The sequence below is a fragment of the Rhinolophus hipposideros genome (genome assembly GCF_964194185.1).
Source record: "Rhinolophus hipposideros genome assembly, chromosome: 20".
In the NCBI taxonomy this organism is placed as follows: domain Eukaryota; kingdom Metazoa; phylum Chordata; class Mammalia; order Chiroptera; family Rhinolophidae; genus Rhinolophus; species Rhinolophus hipposideros.
The window spans coordinates 4,871,387-4,892,425 of NC_138066.1; the positions used below are offsets into that span (position 1 = coordinate 4,871,387).

The 21,039-nt window shown below is 34.9% G+C and overlaps 1 protein-coding gene across 13 annotated transcripts in view; it reads right to left on the bottom strand.

Moving 5' to 3' along the window:
• Window positions 1–21,039, bottom strand: part of COX10 (cytochrome c oxidase assembly factor heme A:farnesyltransferase COX10) — a 167,712-nt gene that overhangs the window by 73,999 nt on the left and 72,674 nt on the right. For all 13 annotated transcript variants that reach the window (XR_013991886.1, XR_013991887.1, XR_013991888.1 and 10 more), the window contains one exon: window positions 3,165–3,235. Coding sequence is in view for 6 of the 13 variants with exons in the window: in XM_081028059.1 (XP_080884185.1) it covers window positions 3,165–3,235 (71 nt within the window). In the remaining 7 variants the exon portion in view is untranslated. The remainder of the gene's footprint in view (window positions 1–3,164; window positions 3,236–21,039) is intronic.

Sequence of the window (21,039 nt, forward strand, 5' to 3'; positions counted from 1 at the left end):
ATGAACGTTTGACCTTGAGCCCACTTTCCAATCATCCTATGTGACAGAGCTCGTTCCCTACGTGATCTCGTTGATCCTAACCATCATCTGATACACACATAACACTGGCACCTTCTCTCCTCTTTCGTTCACTGTCTCTGTTTAACACCTGGAACAAGTGTATCCCTGGGCTATGATGGCTGGTCACGGGCTTCCTATTCCCCAGATGCTTCAAGGCCACACGGACTAAATGGTTCTCACTAAGACAGGTTTGTTCTTCAATAGCTTGTCTCCGGCTTGCACCAAGAGATGCCTTAGGAATTTGCTATTTGCTTCCTCTACAGAAGTCCCTGAGGGCATTCTTCTAATATCATCATCAAGGGTCCTTTCTGATTTCTAAGAACGGAGAGGCAGAGGTTTGATCTCCCTTGAGTGGTCTTTTCTTCTCATGGACAAAGACTTTCAGAGACAGCTATGTGTAGTCATCAGGAACTAAGGGTGTGGAGTCCTATGGACTAGGCCGACGTTTTGTTCTACGACTTATTTCAATACTTGAGTGCTCCGTTTTCTCACCTGAGTATTGGGGGGAACTGAACAGCATCTCTCTCATGGTTATCATTATGATGCAACTGTGATTCCACCAGGAAATGTAGAACGAGATTTACAGTTCAACCTTATTAACTATGTGAATTTGATAATCTTTTCTTGTGATCTTATCATTTATCCCAAATTCTGTTTCTCATAATCCTGACTTGCATTACCTATTTTTCTATTTAACTATGATAGTCTTAGGATACCTCCTAATCCTTTCTGGAATAAAGAATATATTAAACAAGCAAACCAAAAACCACTACCTTCTATGTCAGCTCTGTAAGGGGTTCAGTGCTCACCCACTCCGCCATGTTTTTCTAGAAGAAAAGACTAAAAATACAGAGAATGGACATGCCCCAACAGGCAAAAGGCTCCTTTAGGTTATTTCACCAGGTCCTCAAGAAATCACAGAACAATTAGTCCAGGCACATGTTTCTTTCCTTAAATATTACTATGTTACTTTAGCTCCTTAGAATATACCTTTGTTCACCTAAATAAAAAATTTCAAAATGAACTATAATCACTTGAAAAAGTTAATGAAATACATTTTCTCCATCAATGTTTATAGAATGTCTTCAGAATGGCTAGAAACTAAGCTATCTATAAAGGCTGAAATGGCTGTCACCAGCAAAACTTTCACTGATATCTTTTCCCAGACTTCCTCCTACACTGCCTCGCATCAACAACAACGGGCTCACACATTACACGCCAAGTTGTGGTCTATGAAGTTGTATAGATTCAACAAGGCATATAAGCCCAAACCAAAGGGGGCAGTAAATACCAAAAAGAGAATGTCAAACTAAATTGGCTATACTTTGTATTTATATATCCGATGACCATTACGAACGTGAAAACCACCAAGGCTGAGAAATAAATGTTTTTTTTTTTTTTTAGAAATAAATGTTAATGGACAGTCTATAAGACTTTCTACTACACCCTTACGGCCACCTACTCACACAATATCTGTGTAGTAGATAATAATTTACTATGATAAACAGGAATTGACAAGATATAAAGTCTTAAGTTTTAAAATTACGCTTCCCAATGAAAGATTTCTGCCCCAGACTCATAACATCTCCTCGTACCTATTTAATGAAATACATCCTAAATATAAAGATCAGTTTGAGTTTTTTTTTTTTTTTTCAGGCCTCTACTTTGCTCTCTGAAATAGCAGTGAAGGTGATCATGAGTGAGATTCTGCCTGGGTCATCCAGCAAACAAAAGATGAAGTGACAAGTTTAACAAGACTAATAACTGCATTGTGGCCTCTTTCTTTTAAAGAAAGGGCACTCTCAGTACCAACAGCCAAATCCACGACGTCCATCCAGGAAGTGCTACTTTTCCAAGTGCAGGAAATGGCCACACCAGGCAAAGTAAGAGGAGCGACCAGTAGAATGACGGGCTTTTATCTGATTACCGTTACTTGCTGGGCCGGTCCGTATTTCCCTTGATTCTAAAGGAGAGTATGATTTCACTGAGGAAAAGCGACTGGACAGAATTTCCAAATAAGTAGGAACCTACCTGTGATATGACGAGTGGAAAGAGCAGCTTTTAGCTTTTGAGATGGGTTCCAGAGTTTGCATTCTGCCCTCTAAAACAACTTTACTCAGATAAAACTACTCTGATATTTTCTAAATATAAACACAGCAAATAGCTTTACTTATATTTCAAAAAAGGAAGTAAAATATCAGTAGATATGAGATTTCTGTTCTTATATATTTTTATCTGGCTCTATTGCCCCTTTCAATAAAATGGTATTTAAAATTCATTAGAGAATTGAATGGCTAAAAACAGTTCATATTAAAAATCATTTTTACATAGACGTATTGACTGTATCTGCATTTGTCTCCTTTACTGTTTGGTTAATACGTGTGATTATTTGATCCAATGGTGTCACCCCAATAAACTTTAAGCTCCATGAGGGCACTGCCTGGAAACATGAAAAGAACATTCACTGATTTACAATAGTTAGTATAAACCATTTGACTCTTTTTATTCTTCTCAGCTTATGAGATCTATTGGATTAAAAAAAATGTTTTAAATGCTGGTTTTGAGGTCTCCAGGAAGTAAAATGTTTAATTATTAACCATTAGTGATATTAAAATATTTATATGCCTTTTAGTTCTACTTAATTGAATTTGTTGGAAAGCAGAATGGAGGCAGTAATTTACTTGGCATGTAACACCATTATCAGTTTATCTGAAAAAATAAGGCTTCAGACGTAACTGTCTTCTGAGACCCTATATGGATTTGTGTGAAATCGTCTGTGCTAATGGAATGTTTTTACCTTCATCCTTTCCAAGTGAAACCAGTCCATGTCCCAGAATTGAACTGAATAAGAAGTCTACTGCATGAATTACTCCCACAACAAAACTGCAAATCTTACATCCATTTTCAGTGCTCTGTAGTACATTTTGATTAGAATTGAAAAGTACTGTGTTATACTGGGTTCCACCAATATAAAACCCTTTGAGGGGGTTGGGGGGGATGTTATTTTGACTTCACAACTGAAGGCAAAAGACTGGGAAACGACTCAGGATGAACAAACAAACGAATGTTCTATAACGTGAAACATTTATATTCTTGAGTTTTACCTGATCTGTCCACGAACCAGAGGTCTGTTCTTTGTCCTATTCATGTTTGAATCAAATGGCACCTCGAAAAACTGCAGAAAGATTGGAAAAAAGATAGAAAACATTAAATACAAAGTGAAACAACTCTTCCGCTTTAGTTCTACAAATTTTTCCACGGTAAATTTCATTTTAATGTTGAGAGTATGAATGAATACTCTTCAGAAGAAAATTTCCCGGGAGAGGCACATTTTAAAAATTATATGCATTAACTGTCAGGAATACGCACAGTTCCACTTTTATCCACCTTGAAAACCACTTGTTAAATATACAGCTGCATTCGCCAAAGCCACTGTTTCAGATTGTAAGAGGAATAGTTTCATTGTGTTTGATAGAAACATGGTTCTGCTATGGCTTTATCTGGAAGTTAACTATGACCGAAAGGTGCATCCGAGTGTCAAGACAACCAGGGGTGAACCCTGATGGCCATGTTGTGTCAAGTTAGCCCAGCATCCCCTTTCCTGTACCGCTAGCTGCAGGTTAGGGATAGCCAAAGAGAAGCCTGTATGAGATTGGAAAGGTGGAAATGAAGAGGCGGCCACGTTTACTCTTGGAAAGCTGGTGAAAGGTCAGGTACTACTGCAGCTCACGCACAATTGTGGATCTGTTGGTTTGCTTTGTTGGCCTGGAATGGGACCGAATCTGCAGCTTCTCCAACTCCTGACAGATATCCTTGGGCTTCAGATCCCTGAGCTCGTCCACTTCTTATAATCTTGGGCCAAGTCTCCATGCTACTCCATGGCCCAATGTACCAGCTCTTCTGCAGGACACCGGCATCATCAAAGTTGCAGGCTTGGAAGCGCGAGAGACAGACACGTGATCCAGTTTGTCCTCATGAGTTTCAGCTCTTCCTTGCAGATTCCAGGCTGCTCTTGCTTTACTTTCCTGACTGATGGCTCTGCTTACATCACGCCAGCACCAGGTCCAGGTTCAACATTATAGAGATGGCTGAACTCCCAGGATCACATCACACATCAGGCCTAAACCCTATTATACATCTGTTACATCACTCATCGTGGTTCTGACATTCTGATCAAACCCTAACTGATACAGGTTTCTTCTCTATTATTTTCAATGTGCCACTATTTAAGAGTATTTAACTTTCCAATATGTTCATCTTATCTAATGATCTAAATGGCAGGCTTCCTGAGATATGAGAATTTATATTCTTAATGTTAAAGAGAGGTATGGAAATTGGCATTCAAGAAATAATTCCTTAAATGAACCATTAGTATTTTTGCAGATTGTATTACATTCATTTAAAAATAACACACCATTTATAAGCGTTAAAAATTATTTACCTGTAAGAATTTATATACCTTGAGTTAGTTCAAGTTACATTTAATTAAAATGTTCTGTCTGTTTATATTCCCTCCCTTCCCCAATATTCAAACACATTCTATAGGTATTTGAAATATTCTTTCCTTCATGACCTATTAATTTAATGTCACAGAACAAATGAGGATTCCAATTACAAATCCCATTATTTAAATGCTGGTAAGGTGCTATCTAATATAACACAGAAGCTCTAGTATAAATAATACCTTGGCAGTTCTCAAGTCTGTGTATGTATGTGTGTGTGAGTGCGAATTCCTTGTTAAGGAATTCCAATCAATTATTTCATCTGGATGAAAAAAGATATTATTTTTTTCCTACATTTCTGGCAAGACAGCCACCCAAAGATGGGAACCGAGGTCTAGAACGTGGCAATTGAACTTCAGGGTGCCATAACTTGGCAACAACTTCTGACTCCCATGCATGCTTAAATTTATCAGGACAAGCAACATCTGGGTAGAAATACCATGCTAACCAAGCCTTATGGTTCATTTCAGTGAGGGCTTGACAATTCTTCCTAGCACCAAGGGATCAGAGCTCATGATGCTACTTGATTCTGTTTTTTATGTATTTTCTATAATGCCTTTCAGTTAGGTTTACTGCTTTGGTTTAGATATTTAAACCACATTTCCAAAACATAAAGCATAATATATTTAGATGAGAAATTTAAACACTTTAGAACGTACAGCTGGCTTTAGTCTATTCACATTTTTTCCTGTGCTTTATAATAATTTCTTTTCATAATGTCATTATCACTTCAGTTGGATCCAACTACTTCTGCAGGAGTGAAGTAGAGCTCCTTCTATTTGTGTTGAAAATAAAACACAAGTGCAGTATTACCAACTCTCAGAATACATTGTTCTGCCATTTTTTAATATTTCCTCACTACATTGAATATACTGTAGTGAACACAATTTGGACAGCTGCTCGGACCACACTGGTTCAGGGGCCAGGCTTGCACTCCACCTGTCTTCTTTTAGAAGGTTCTGTTCATTGGGTCCCAAATGGCCACACAGCTAGTATCTTACCTGCCCTCCCCTGGTCTGGATACATTGATTGATTTACGAAGTAGGTATCAGACTCAAACTGAGACTTTACAAACCAAAGCCCAGGAAAACGTATCCTCCCTTCTCTTAGGTTGCCTGTGGACATGGAACAGGATACAAGGGAAGTGGAGGAGAGATGTAACATTGATTCCTTGGGTCAAGTTATGTCCATGGTTCCATCTCTGCCCTTTCCTGTTTAAGCCAACCTGCCGTGGGGTCTATACCTTTTGCCTCCAACGTCCTAATACAGGAAGACTATACAAATTTCAAGATAATGGATGGGGGGAGAGGGGTTCACAGTGTGAGGGATATAAATGATAAACGTCTAAGTATTACTTTGTCTTGTGCACCTGAAACTAATAAAAAAAAAATTCCAGTGAAGGAAAAAAAAAATTCAAACATCTGAGAAATGTATTGCAAACAAGTAAATAATACTGTGCTTTTTCCTTCAGCAAACAACTTATTTTGTCTACGTTATGTTTTCAAAAGAAGTTTTCCTTTTAGTCTCTCCCTCATAAAAATCCATCAGTCTTTTGGAATTCTGTTCATTTTGATTTTTTTCCTTTTTTATTCAGGTTCACTACCTCACCATCTTCCTTCCAATCAGTCAGATACTCCTTCACATTTCTTGCCCTCTTACAGCAATCCTAAGATCTGTTACAGTACTCAGGCTCTTGGGGATGCAAATGGTAAAAAAAAAAACCCAAAAAACCCACAACAACTCAAACTAGCTCAAAAACAAATAAAACCCACAAAAAAAATGGGTCCTTTTCTCTTACAAAAGGGTAGTACCTGCTTTGAAAAATTACTGGATTCAGTATATAAAATATGCCATCAGGATTCTGGCTTGTTCCATCTCGAATCTGCTTGATGCATATTCATGCAGGCTCTTTCCATGAAACAGGAAAAATGGTACTGGCAGCCCCAGACTCTCATCCTCCTAGCAACCCTAGAAGGAAGTTTAGTTCTTGATAGCTCCAAAAGCAATGTCCAGAAAGCATCATGGCTAGGGGATGACGTGACTATCCTGTGAGCACGGGAAGGGTGTTGATGGAAAGACATGACCCAGTATCCAACTTAAACTACAAGTATTATTTTCTCCATAGCAAGAAAAATTCTATTACCAGAAGAAAGTAGGAAGATGTCAGGCAGACAAATGTAGTGAAATTATTTATAACTTACTGTAAAGCTGACAACCCCAAATCATTTCATTTCACATGTCATACCTATAAAATAACTTGCCTAACTAGAAAGAGTATTCTTAGTTTAAGTATCTGAAAGGCATTAATCAATATATAATTTACATTAATCTTTGTCTCATAATCAGTTTGAAAATCAATTTAATAGTTCTATTTATTTAATAGAATAGTAAATGGAGCATTCCTTCCCCCCATAGTCACATGATTAAGATATAGGGCACTAATATACCAACGGAGAAATATTTATTAGACACCTATTATAAGATTTTTACTTTTCTATTATACCATTTCTCTATATTAGTAGATAATTATTATTACTCTCAAGAGATGATGCTCAGTATAAAATATGAATAATCCTTCTAATAAACAATCTACACACTTATGATAGTATTAAATTTTGTGAGCTAAAATGACACAGACACCCAAAGTGGACAGAAATATAACTTGGCCCAAGTGATAAACTTTTTGTTCCTACTTTTAATTATAATATACCCTAAACAAAAAGCAGATGCATTTTAGAGATGTCTGTAAGTCAGGCTCAGAAATATTGAATTTGATAATGAGGTGGAACTTTTTCTTTCCCTACGCTAAATAATGAGAGCAGCATTCTTTCTAAAGACTCAATAGAAAAACAAACATGTGAGCCTTGTCAGAGTTTGTTTTTCCATCCATCTTCTCCAAGCTGTCAACAAGTGTTTGTCATTCCAATATGGCTCACAGCTTCCAAGGTCCAAGATAATGTCTCCATCAATCTCAGACCAAGTTAAAAGGGATGTTAAACAAAATAAATAAATACAGCACCGGGAGAGGCACCTTTTTCATCGGGATTCTACATGGCATGACTTTCAGCTTACAAATCAGTTAAGATACATCGTCCGCCATTATTCTTTCATTGTTACCAATGTTTTGTTGCCATGCCCAGAATAAACAAATTAAGTCCGAGTAGTTGTTGCCATTGATTTTTTCCCCCCTGTGAGCATTTGAAAAAACAAGTGCATGTGTGTTTGTGCATTCATCAGAAATGGCGTTTCACCTTACGTGGCGACTGGGGCATGATCTCCTCTAAACCTTGCTCCACCCATCTCTCATTAAGCTATATTTAAAAGCTTCGCCCTTAAAGGAAATATTAAAAAGGTATAAAAGGTCATCCAGCACTTATCAGAGGCCCAAAGTCTACACCCTGTAAGTAAAAAAAAGTCAGAAAGTCACATTGGTTTTGACTGGCTTCAAAAAGGGTGCTGTAGGTCACTCTTTCCCCTGCCAGAGAGATCTCAATTTGTAACACTGCTTTCCGAAAAAAGATACAAGGAAAACACATTAAAATATTTATAATATTTGTGTCTAGGTAGAGAGATATGGGATGATTTATTATTCCTTATCTTTTTGTGTTTTTCAATTGTCTATAAAGACCATGTATTTTCTACTTAGGAAAAAAGGTAATAAAAAATTCTACCTAAATGATAATAATATAAAATCTGGACAAATCCTTTTTAGGTTAATAATAAAGAATTCCTAACCGGATCTAGTATAAAAGCATTGTTAATGGAGCCATAGCCAATCAGAACCTTTTCCCCCAGAGAGTCACAGGAAGACAAAATGTTGATCCGAAGTATTTCTTAAATACGTCCCTTTCCCCTTCCTCAGTGCCACTTTCCTAATCCAGGCTGCTATTTTATTTTGCCTAGATTCAATAGCCTCCTAATTACTTCCTCCCTCCAGGACTGATCCCCCACACCATCAATTTTCATATAATAGTCAAAGTGATCTTTTTGATTGCAAACCTGATCATATCGGATCAGTTTCCATAAAACTCTTTCTCGCTGTCCACTGTCCAAGGAATAAAGTTCAGGGCTCTATCGTGGCTTGTAAAGCTCTTTGTAAAAGCTCTGGCCCCTTTTTACCTCTTTGGGCTCTCTTGTTTTTGCCCTTCCGAGCTCCACTGTAAGCATTCTAATTGCCTTTCAGCTTCTCCAGGACACACTGTCAGTTCTTCACATACTCTACTGTGTCTGTAGAGACCCATCACAGTATTTGTACTTATACCACATCTGTAGTTACCTCAGACTATGTACAACTTTTCTGTGTGTGTGTGTGTGTGTGTGTGTGTGTGTGTGTGTGCCTGAGCAGCGGAGCTATGCTGGATAAAGCCGGGCTACAGGGCAAGAGGATTCACTACAAATTCATAATCACCACCTTCAAGTGGGCTCTTACCGCTCCCTGGCAGTCTTATATCTATCAAGTCAACTCATCCGGGGCTCTCCAGGAGGATTTCAATCTGGTCCGCTCTCTAGCATCTGACGTATCTATTTCCACTCCCTCCCTTCAATACATGACATGGCCTCCTACTTTATTAAATACCAAAGTCCTCTATCTAACAAGAGACTCGTTTCCCTACCATCACCCCTACCGACACAACAGGTACAACCTCCGCTCCTTCTCTCCTACCTGGGACTAGTCAGTCCTCCACCTGTGCTGGCAACTGTGCTCCCTCCCACCCCCATGGAAATCTGTCCTATCAATTATCCCCTTTCTCTACAGCATATTTGGCCTGTGTCTTTTAGCTGGATTATTCCCATCTATAACTAAGCGTGTTTAATTTTTCCCCATCCCAACTTGTCTCCCAAACCCCACGTATCTCCCAACGTCGTTATTTGACTTTACCACAAGGTTACCATTTGCAAACGAGAAAAAAAATGGTCTCTCCTAGTGTACATGAAGTTTGGGGCCCATATCTTAGCCAGCATGTTCAATAAAATAAGGTGTCTAGGGTGAACCTAGGAACCTTCTAAAAAATCTCCAAATAAGCTCAAAGGAATTTCTACTCTAATAACTGCCAAGGACTGTAATTCCATCTGTGCAAAATCCGTTTTTAAAATAGTTAATTCTGAAGGCCAGTTTTGAAGAACAACAAATAAATGTGTTAAAGCCCACTAAAGACTACTCATATGAACAGACTATTTAGATTTGCAAAGCAAACAAAAATCTTTCAAACTCAGACTTAAAAGATTAGAAAACCTTCCCTCAACTAGTGCTCCCTCATCATAATCTAATATGGACGTAAGAATATCTTACTAATAAATTCCTGTGGATCCCTCCACAGCCATAAAACAAAATAGGCATGCTTACCTACTGACAACATCAACAGTGATAAAATAATATGACAACAGTCTGACCTCTGAAACAGTTCCCTAAAATACTACAAAGAATTTAAATGCCACTATTACAAACATTAGAACATGAACATTTCTAAAAGACAAGAAATCAGCAAAACCATTTTTATCTAGGACTCCTGGCAGAAGAATGATACAATACTTGAAAAGAAAAGGTTATGCCACATGTGGAGCAATAAAACTGGCAAATCGACAGAGGTTCAAATGCTGCTATTATATACATCTGGTCACGACAGGGTGGGGGTCGGGGCTAGAGAAATCATTAAGCAATTTGAGAACTCCCAAACAAAGAAACTGTAAAATTCTGAACTATAAAGCAAAGGAAACACACTAATCCCTCAGGAGTTTCAGTATGTATTTCAACTGGGTTATCCCTTCCCTCGTAAGGACACAGCAATACACCAAACCTGGAGTGACACAATATCCGCACTGTACGCATGTGGGCACAAAGCCAGCCTGCTCCAGCACTCCTGGCACCTGTTGGTTTAATCATCGCGTTTCTCTGCACAACAGAGAGAGGGGCGGGGAGTCGGGTGGGGGGTGGGAATTGGAGAAAATATGTCTCATTCATTTTGCCTATCAGAGACTAGAAATACACACCTTGAAAATAATAGTCACGTATGCTTTTTCTAAGTTTTCAATGTTAAAAGATTAACACATTTCTTCTAAGATTACAGTTTATTTTTGAACTTCTGATACCATATAACTGAAAAGGGAAATGATATGGTTTCTTAAGAGACACCATATTATCTCCACTATATTATCTTAGCAAAATGACTTGAAACTTCTCTTTAATGACCCTGGGATTCTGTGATGGGGGGACAATTACAGTGCATTGCAACTTTAGTAAGCTTTTCTCTGCTGCCTATTTTCCCCACAATCCTAAAATATTCTCTTACTGATTCCCTAAAATTATCTTCAAATAACTTTCTGAAAATCTCTGTTTAAAGCAACTATGGTATATCCTAAAATGTGCTTCTTCATAAATTTAAGTGGAAAAAATTGGAATGGTGACTAATAACAATGACTAGACATCAAAATAATAATAATTATAGAAAGAATACTTCTTGCATCAAAGGATACAAATAGCACATAAAATACTATATTGGGAGACTTTCAAAGAGGTCTTAAGAAGGGAACACAGGTGTTATACAGTAGACATTAACTGGAATACTTCCGACAGCTTTTTATAGTTGTCTCTGTTCCTATGTTCCCACTGTTTCCCTTTCAACCCGCTTACTGGAAATGCCTTATTGCTGTGTCTGATATGCTCAGAATATATATCTAAGTATAGACTGGGCCATCCACATAATAGAGGAGGCCTGCAGTCCCTTTGCTGAAAGATATGAAACGGCTGAAAATTCTTTTGGTAGGGCAAGACATTTGTCACGCACGATGGATAGGATATTGAGTAAGTCCCCAGAACCCTTAAAAGTTTACGTGTATGGCTTCTTTTCTGAGAAGCTAAACAAAAACCTATAATGTATTAATTATAAGCATATCACTGTGTTTTGAGAGCACAGTATGTGCACTTACCACCTTACAGAATGGTCCAAAAATAACAAGTTGGTCAATCCACACACAAGATATTTTCAGTCGTCCTGTTAAGAGCAAACTGGGAAGAAATGTTTGCTTTGCTAAAATACCTACATAAAAATTCCTAACTACGAGGAGTTCCTAGACAAGAAGACACAATAGGATGCGGAGGTTCCTTTCGAGCTTTCAATGGTACTTTCTAAAAATAGTTTTAATTAATTAAAAATGGCCTGAAAAGAATTGAAATATTTTTACCTTTTCTGCCAAATATCAATTTAACCCAAGAAAGCAGGCAAACACTGTAAAATGCCTATGAATTACAGTAATTGATGTGTGACTATGATTTCTTGGTACAATTATGCAGCTTAGATAATGGCATTTGGTCATCAAATCGCAATATTTAAAGAATTACAGGAGATTACATGTCTATACGTTTCCTGTCTGCATCACAATTTTCTGTCTCAGAGGCAGTTCTTAGAATAGCGGGAATGTATATGATTTTCTATATACAACTATCCATGAAAAGTAGCAATCTAATTTTCTGACAAATATGAGTTAAAAGTAGAGTGCTAATGTCTTATGAAAGCAGTAGAATAAAGGGTTGATTTTAGCAACGGGTATGGTAAAATAACAAATGATGAAAAGGAGGTACCAGACTAAATTCCAAATAATAGCCAAAGTCAGGTTTTCCATATGAAACACTTAAACACTTATTTGAGTACATTTTTAATCAGAGGTTTTACTTTAGCAATGTTGAATGGATAACAATTCTCAATTTAACGCAATCCTCTATTAAAAAATAAATCTTCCACATCAGGGACTGCTTCTCTTATGTGAGGCAAAGAAATTCTAAATCATATGTGCCAGCATAAAACATGAAGTAACAAGAACCATTACCATTCCCACAAATCCATAGCAAATGGAAAGGTAAACAGATTCTTTATAATTAAATCTGTAATGACATAAAACAGGTTAGATAACAAATGTCTTTATAAGAAAATAGTCTGCAATGCCCAATTATCTAACCATTACTACATTTATTTTAGCCTATCCAGTTGACAGTAACTTTTAGTCCATAACGAATATTCCCCATTCTTACAAAGCAGTCTTCAATAGGTACAATCCAAATTAATGAGACAAGTCACATTGGGGACAGGGATTGGGATTTTTGTCAACTGATCTTTAACAGGTAGTTGACCTTAAAAACCCTAGACTATATTCATGTATGCATTTTGGAAAGAATACATGAAGAACAGCAATAAAGCAGCATCTAGTTTATATCAATATAATTTTTCAAAATGACAGCTCTAATAATTAAGTATATTTGAGGCATCATTTCCTTCGTTTATCATGTGATGACTTAAAAATTAATCTGATTAAAAGTTCTTTAAAGTAAAATTACCACCACTTGTCAAGATTTTGAAAGCTATGCAACCAAGAAATCAGATGTAACATTTCGGCTAACGAAGAACAGGCTCACTGAAGATTATTGGTCACATATATTACATGACATTTAATAATCTAAACTTTGCATTGCCTCATAAGTCAATGAAATTACTATTAGGAACGTAAAATACTTAGAATTAAAAATAAAAACATAAACAAAAACATGAAAATAAAAATGTTATTTCAATATCATTTACAAATGAAAAGGGAAAATGTTCTTATGAAGAACAATAAGAAACTCTAAATTTAAAGAGGTTAGTTTATTTCTAATAAATTCAAATTCTAAAACTACATATTAAGGAAATAATCCAGAAGTAGAGGAGAAAATTACATGCTAAAAATAAAAAGTATCTACCATAGTGTCTCCTTTAACAGATAAAAATTGGAAGGAACACTAGAGAAATGGTTAGAGAGGAATGGTTAAAATATGATAAAACAATTTGATGGAATACAAGGCAGTCATTAAAAATAATAATTAAGAAGACTCTAATAATCTGGAAAAATGCTTCAAACACTAATATTGCAATTTAAGTTTATTCATTTCAAAGTAGTGGGTCTATTTTTTTTTTTGTTCTTTTTAGAATTTTCTTTTATTATAATAAAAAGGAGAAAAATAATAAACACAAAGAATAAACTATACAGATAGATGTGGCCACATTCTTTAAAAAAAAATTTGCACATACTTTGGGAATATTTTGTAAAATTAAATATTACACTACATTTTCCAAACCACATTAAATCTTTTAGGTTTTCCAAAACACATCAGAAGTGTAAACTTTTTATCACAAAGGCTTTTGAAGCTTAGTCTGAGGGAGGAAACTCCTTATAAAGATGGTAGTTACCTACAACAGACTAATAGAAGGAACTCCTTGGAAGAAATGTTTCTTCACTTTTAATAACTGTTTTCAAAACGGTATTTTCTACAGCATTCTTTGTTTATGCATAGCTGCAGCTCACTAAGCCCATGTTTTTCAGAACTTTTGTTTTAGTTTTATTATTATAGCATATTCTAATTTGCTCAAGAATCTACAAAATTTACTCCAGCAAGCTAGTGACAATCCAATGAATACTACAAGCTGAATCTGTTTTTGATAGTAAGTTTTGGAGGCAACAGAGGGATCCTCCTAGGTAGAAAGCCTCAAATATATACATCTGTAGGTTTCTGCTTTGAGCTATGATGCTGATGAATGAAATAACTAAGTCTGCAATCATCATGCAACTTTATTTTATTGCCAAGAAATCCCACTGACTTATCTAGGGAAAAAAAAGCAGCTAGGTTATTTTATTTGAAACTTTCTTACGAAAACTTCAATAGTAAAATGATAAAACCTTTTTTTTTTGGATCAACTTTCCACTTGGAAAACAATGTACATTCTCAGCTATGGACTTAGTAATTAAGGAAATATATTTCTTATGAGGTGACCAGTAATTTTGTCATGAATACATAATTGACAGATCCTGGTTAATACTGTGAAGTTTCATTAAAACGTGAGCGTCTTGTGATAACTATTCACAGCTTTATCAAAGCAGATGAAAATCTATAGTCAATTTGGTAACTGAATGAATGTAATAGATAAGCAAGATACAGAACACCAATGCGACAGTACTTTTTTTATACTGATAGGGCTATGCAATGCAGTGATTTATTTTTTAAAAAATCAGGAACAATATACTACTATTAGTTATGACTTACTGAGAGTTCACTATTACCAAGCCTGGGCTAAGTGAATTGTACATTAAGTATTATCTCATAGAGTAATCCTCACTATAACTCTATTAGGTAGGTATTACCATTATATTCACTTGAAAGACATGGAAACTGAGGCCTGAACAACTAATTAACCAAGGTTATAAGACTCAGACTTAAACCCAGGCACTCTGATTCCAGAGTCCCTGTGCGTAATCACTACCTTGTATATCCTACAGCCCACTGTGGTTGAGCAAGGATGAGGAGACGATGGAGACAGAAACCCTGGCTCTAGCTCACAGTGTGGCTCAGAAGATAAGACACTTATAAAATAATAAGAGACAGTATAAGACTCACAGAAATGCAGATAATGACGCCAATAATAACTTCAGAGGAAAGACAAATTATGATTCTCAACACTGGTACATCCAAAATTTGGTCCAAGAGGCATTTGGGTACAAGACGCTTGAGAATTTTTAGCAAAAGTCTGTGTTTACATACGTAGCTAGCATTCAAGACCTGGAAAGGGCGATCTTTTTACAGGTATGAAATGTGAACGCAACAAATCTTGCCACTAATACAGCAGTTATCATTGGAAGGAGAATATGTTTCTAATGATTTTGTTATTTTCAAAAAGAACCACTGGTATGCTTACCTGCAGTGGAATCACTTATAAATCATTGGATGTAATTCCAAATATCTATCAATATGGGCTTAGTTAATATAAATTTTGCTTTATCCATATAATGGCATAATATATAAAAATTTAAAAACCTTTTAAAAGCGAATAGTTAGTAACCTGGGAAGTTCATGATTTGGAAGGGAAAAAGTCAGCTTATGATATGTCATATACCTATTTGTGTGTGTGTGTATTGCAAAAGATTGGACAAGAGCTATAAACCAATCTATTATAACTGAGTAATGCTATTCACTCTGTAGGGAAATTTCTTTCATATATGTCTATGAAATATTTGAAATAATCAGAGTATTTATTTTAATGTAGTAAGATTACTAGGTTGTAAAAATGTTAAAGAAGTGTACTGAATTCCTCTGCTGTTCGAGAATATTTTGGAATTAAAGAGTTCTGACAGAATCACAAAATTGCATCTGAATACTGACCTGAGCCCACATAGAAAAAAAAAACACACCCAACAACAACCCAGGAATATAGGCAATCTGTTCAAGGACATGTCTATGAATCTAGACTTATAAATAATACTTGACAACTGAAAATAGCAATGATTTCCCAACACTGAACCGAAGACATTTTCTTCCCCCCATAACATCAGGACTCAAATTCTCCCATCCGTTTGATACATAATATAGTAACCTTTCTAGTTTACCTTAGTGCTATTTATTTTTCCTCCAATCACACATTTTATTTATTTATTTATTTATTTAAACGCATTTGTTATTTTAAAGTGACTTATTTTAGAAAGTTCTTAGAGTTTGTAGATAAGCATGTGTTGGAATCCCAATCACACACTTTTAACACTATTCTTAAAAATTTCAGTATTAAAACATCAAGTACATAACAACACTCACGGGAGAATTATTTTTACTCTCCACATCTCTGTTCAGTGTTTTAAAAAGTGTAGATATTTATTTATCCTCACTTAGGAAACATTAATTTCCTAAAGGAGAATTATTGGGTAAAAAGGTGTAAATATTTTTGTGTCCACTACTCAGACACATATGTATACATATTATACACACCATTATAATTTGCTTTTTTTTTCATTTAACACTCACTGACTTCCATGTCATTAAATATCATTTGGAAATGTGCTTTTTATGATATTGTATAGAATTCCATTATATGGGTAAAACATAATTTACTTTAAATGAGCTTGTTTTTGTATGTTGTATTTATGTCTAATGTATTTACTAATATATTTACAATATAAAAAATATTTGCATGCATTTTGATAATTTATTTAGAAAAAAATTCTAGAAATGGAATTGCTGGGTTGAAGGGAATGTACATGTAAAAAATTTTATACTACACTTTCAAAATTTCCCTCCAAAAATACTGTTCCAATTTACAATCTCAGCAACAGCGAGAGGACCTGCCTTCCAGCATCCTCACTAACTCTAGGTAAAACAATTAAAAAAAAAAAAAAGAAAAAAACAACCTAAAAACATCTTTACCCATTTAATTGCTCATCACTTCATGCAGCTTCAAATAGCCTTGTCACTGATTTAGAAACAAAAAAGAGAAAACAAAATTCTTAGGACAATCTAAGTAAACCTGAAATTCAAACAGTTTAAAATGAAAAATAAAAACAAATGAAAAGATTTCAACATAGGACACAAACTAACTGCTACAACTTTATAAAAAGTCTTTAGGTTAATAAAGTGTCGATTTTTTAAAAAATGAAGCAATCAGTACAGGCAAATACCTGTATGAACAGACTACAATCATGCATGTCTTTCTCTGTTTCCTCTGCTACAATTAGTTCCTAACACTGTGAGTCAAGCTGGAGTTCTTGTTCTGCTAACCTCATAAATAAGATGATTAGAAAAAAAATACCCTGGCCAAAAATGTATTTTGAGGTAAGAGATTCACTGTTAACTTTGAACGTGTGTATCAAGAAAACAAACAGTATCCAAGTAACCAGTGTCTCAACTATGCTTTATGGTGAGAAATTTCCTGAAACATCAGCATGTCACAGCCAAGCCAAATGTAAAAGGTGAAGCAAACTGGAAATAAGTAAACGCAAATCTAGACATCTTTGTTAATAGCAAGGAAAAGTCTAAAAAAAGGTATATATAATTATCTAGCTTTTCCTTAGAAATGCCTGTTATTTAAAAGTCAAGTGAATAAGTCATGCCTCCTTTTCTGTCATCTCTGGGAAATAAAATGCTGCACACAAATGAATTCTCTAGGTTAATAAAGTTATTGTCTACTTTGAATAGCTGTATTTATAAAATTAAAATCGTTTTGATGGAAATGTTTCTAAAATTTCTATTTCTGAATGTTCAAAACAATTCACTGAGCATCACTTCACACCTTGTTTTCAATGACTGAAGGTACTGTCCTCCATGTTAGCTTGCTCTAACTCCTAAGCTTTAAAAAAATAAGTCACCTTTTTATTTTCTTTATTTTGCTCTTTGCCATTGTTTTCTTCTTTTCTCTCTTCATCGCTAATCCTGAACTTTTAATTTTTTCTGTCATTACTTAAAAAGCCTTGATGGAAAAATAAAACCCAACCCACCTACTTCATTACGTGCAGTTAATCCGGGAAGGCAGACTTTTTAGGGGGGCCCTCAATCTCTAGTCCATGCTCTTTTCTTTACTGTGCAGATGCCTTTGCCTCTCCTGAGTTCCGGGCCGTACGTTTGAAAAAGATTTTAAGTGGATGACAGAGGTATTACTGAAGTGCAATGCTGAAATTTAAAAATTCTACTAGGTTAAGTGATAAGACTATAAAAAAACCATCAGTAATTCCATATTTGAACAAAAATCAGGAAAATAAAAGTGATGTTCTTTATACACATTTAGAAAAAAACAAACTGTCAATTGCTTCTACAATATAATGCTAGACCGCCTCAATATCTAATAAAGTGTGTTTCAAAGCATAGTCCAGGGGCTATCAGAATTCTCTGCAATACTTAATTACAAATGCAGCTCCCTGGCCCCATCCTTGATCTTCTAAAGCAGAACATGTAGGAGTGGAAACAGGGAGCCTGCATCGTCCATCAGCTCCCCAGGTGATTATGTGCAGTAACATCTGAGGACTACTAATCTAGTATCTAGAATCAGTGAAGTGCTTGCTATACGCCACACAGTTTTGTTTCCCCCAAAATCCTGCATTAGCTCCAAAGAAATTTTATCATTCTGATTTTGGTTGATTATCAAAATTATCCAAAGATTTCCACTTAATATAATCTGTATATTATGTACTGTTTAAAAAAAATCTGTCAATGGAACCAATAAACTAAACTGTATAGGAAAACAAAGAATAGTCCTCATAAAATTTATAAGATCCAATTATTCAAAAATGAACATCTTTGTGGTATGAACCTTGGTGCCACACAGTAATAGCAGAAATTTCATCATATTATTTATTAGGCTAATTTTAAAGATAATGTATAGTTACGCACTGTTGCCCTTTATTCAGAATAAAAGAAAAAACAGTGCTATGCTTTGGCTATGTGGAAAGACTCAAAACGCATTTTTAAATATGAAGGAGAGTCAGTATCCTGGCTGTGAAAATGTGCTGTAATCCTACAAGACGCTATCACTGGGGGAAATTGGGAAGAGGGTACGTGGAAATGTCTCTCCAGTTTGTCTTATAACTCATGTGAGTCTATGATGATCTCAAAATGAAGAGTTTAATTAAAAACTAACACCAAGGACATTTAATTTATCCACGTCTAGTCAAAGAACCATGACTTTGGAAGGCATACTTTCTGCTATTGAAGTTAAATGGCATTGCTGTTTTTCGTTTGGCTTATGAAGCTAGTTGATTTCAAAAAAATCCTCTCCAATAGTGTACTACAAACAACACACATATCTTTTGGGAACAGGTTTAATCTTCTTTTTACAGGCTTGCTATCCCTTTTTGGAGGTGAAAACATCTGTGTCCCACATTCAAAGCAAAATCAGGCATCTTAACAGACTTCCTCTGTGCTCTCTGAAACACTATCTGACAAAAGCAGATGCTTCTCAACTTCCAATATGAATGACCACTAAGGTAGTTCTAATGCCCAGTTAATTTTGTCCAGAAAACAATATTTTCTAATATATAAATTGTTTACTAAAGCAAATAGAGAATGCAACTTTGTATTTTTATCTCCTCATATTCTTTAAGAATATGTTAACAAGCATGTAAGCATATCATTAATAATATTCCTAAAGGTCATTAGTGTCAGAGACAACTCGATGAAACACGAAAAACTATACTCTTTAAAGATCTCTATGTGATGGATTATAAAGAATCACTGTTTTTTTCTTTCAGGCACTAACATTTGTTGAATTTGAAGACATTATGGAGTTTACATCATGAAGCCTTTTAATTACAAGAAACTACAAAAACTATTATTAATGTTTATGGTGTAAAAAGGAATTGTTTTAACACCAAAGCAAAGGAAAACCAAAGAGTTTGGAAATACTGACTCAGGGAAATGTTATGAACGCCAGGGTTCCTCTCTATAAAAGTCAAGTCATTCAGCATCTATGCTAGTAAACATATTTTACAAAAAAAAAAGCGCCAGGATTTCTATACGGTAACATATAGTTTCACTTATGCCCTCTAAAGTAAGTCAATGCAGACTAAAACTTCACTAATTAAGATTACACTAGAACTAACGAAAAATCTGAATTAAAGACTAATTTTAAAAAAGGATATTTTCTTAATTTTAATTATGATAAAAGTTTCATGAATGTAAGCTTTACTAATCAGTCATTTTTTTCATCAACCATACTGGAATTAGGATGAAACTGATCTCCATTTAGAAAACCTTTTCATTGTTATCTAGTGCCATTTCATAGTTTTAATATTTGGCTTGTTAAATATTGGTAGTGAAGGCAGATATTTAAAATGCTTGACAACCAACTCTTTAAGTGTCTTCAAGTATATTTAATCAGATACTGTATATCACACATTGAGTGTAATTACAAATCGTATTTGTTAATTCAATTAATTACACTATTAGCTATTATGGGGTATACAAAAACAGATATAATACCCACGAAAAGATTAATCTTATCAATAAGAAACTCTTCAAGGACTTCATTATCCTAATTTAATTTGAAAAACAGCAATATTGGATTTCTTCAGAAAGATTTCATAATGTGAATCGTTCAATTACTGTAATTTAAATTTAGCTACAATAATACAGATTAATGGATAACCAGAGATTCCCTCAAAGCTTCCTTTAATGTATGATTCACAAAAGTATTTTATTAGCAATTCCCTTATTTAGATGTAAATATGCATTTCTAAAATGCTTTCATTAAAAAATACATTTAACAAACTAGTTTTACCTTCTTTATTTTATTTTCATAGAAAGTACAAAAGTAAACGGGCAGCCCAATCTAAATAAATACAAAGTCTCATTACTAAAATACAAACTTTTACTAAATCATTTCTAATAATAAAAAAAAAAAAACTATTAACTGGGACTAAATGGTTTATTTTCAATAAATTCCAAGGTTCTAGAGAATTTTATCAAATCCCAAGCTTTACCTTGTTCCTTTCTAAAAAAGTTTACAAATACCACATATCATCTCTATAAATAAGATACAAGTTACTACACTACAATTTTTTAACTTAAAAACTCTCCATACGGATTGATCTGTACTGTTTCACTTAAGAATTAAATAAATCTAAAATGGACTAAACTTAAAACAAGAACTGATAAAGTTTTAATTACACAATCTTTCAACATTATTAAATTTCTACAGTAACAATG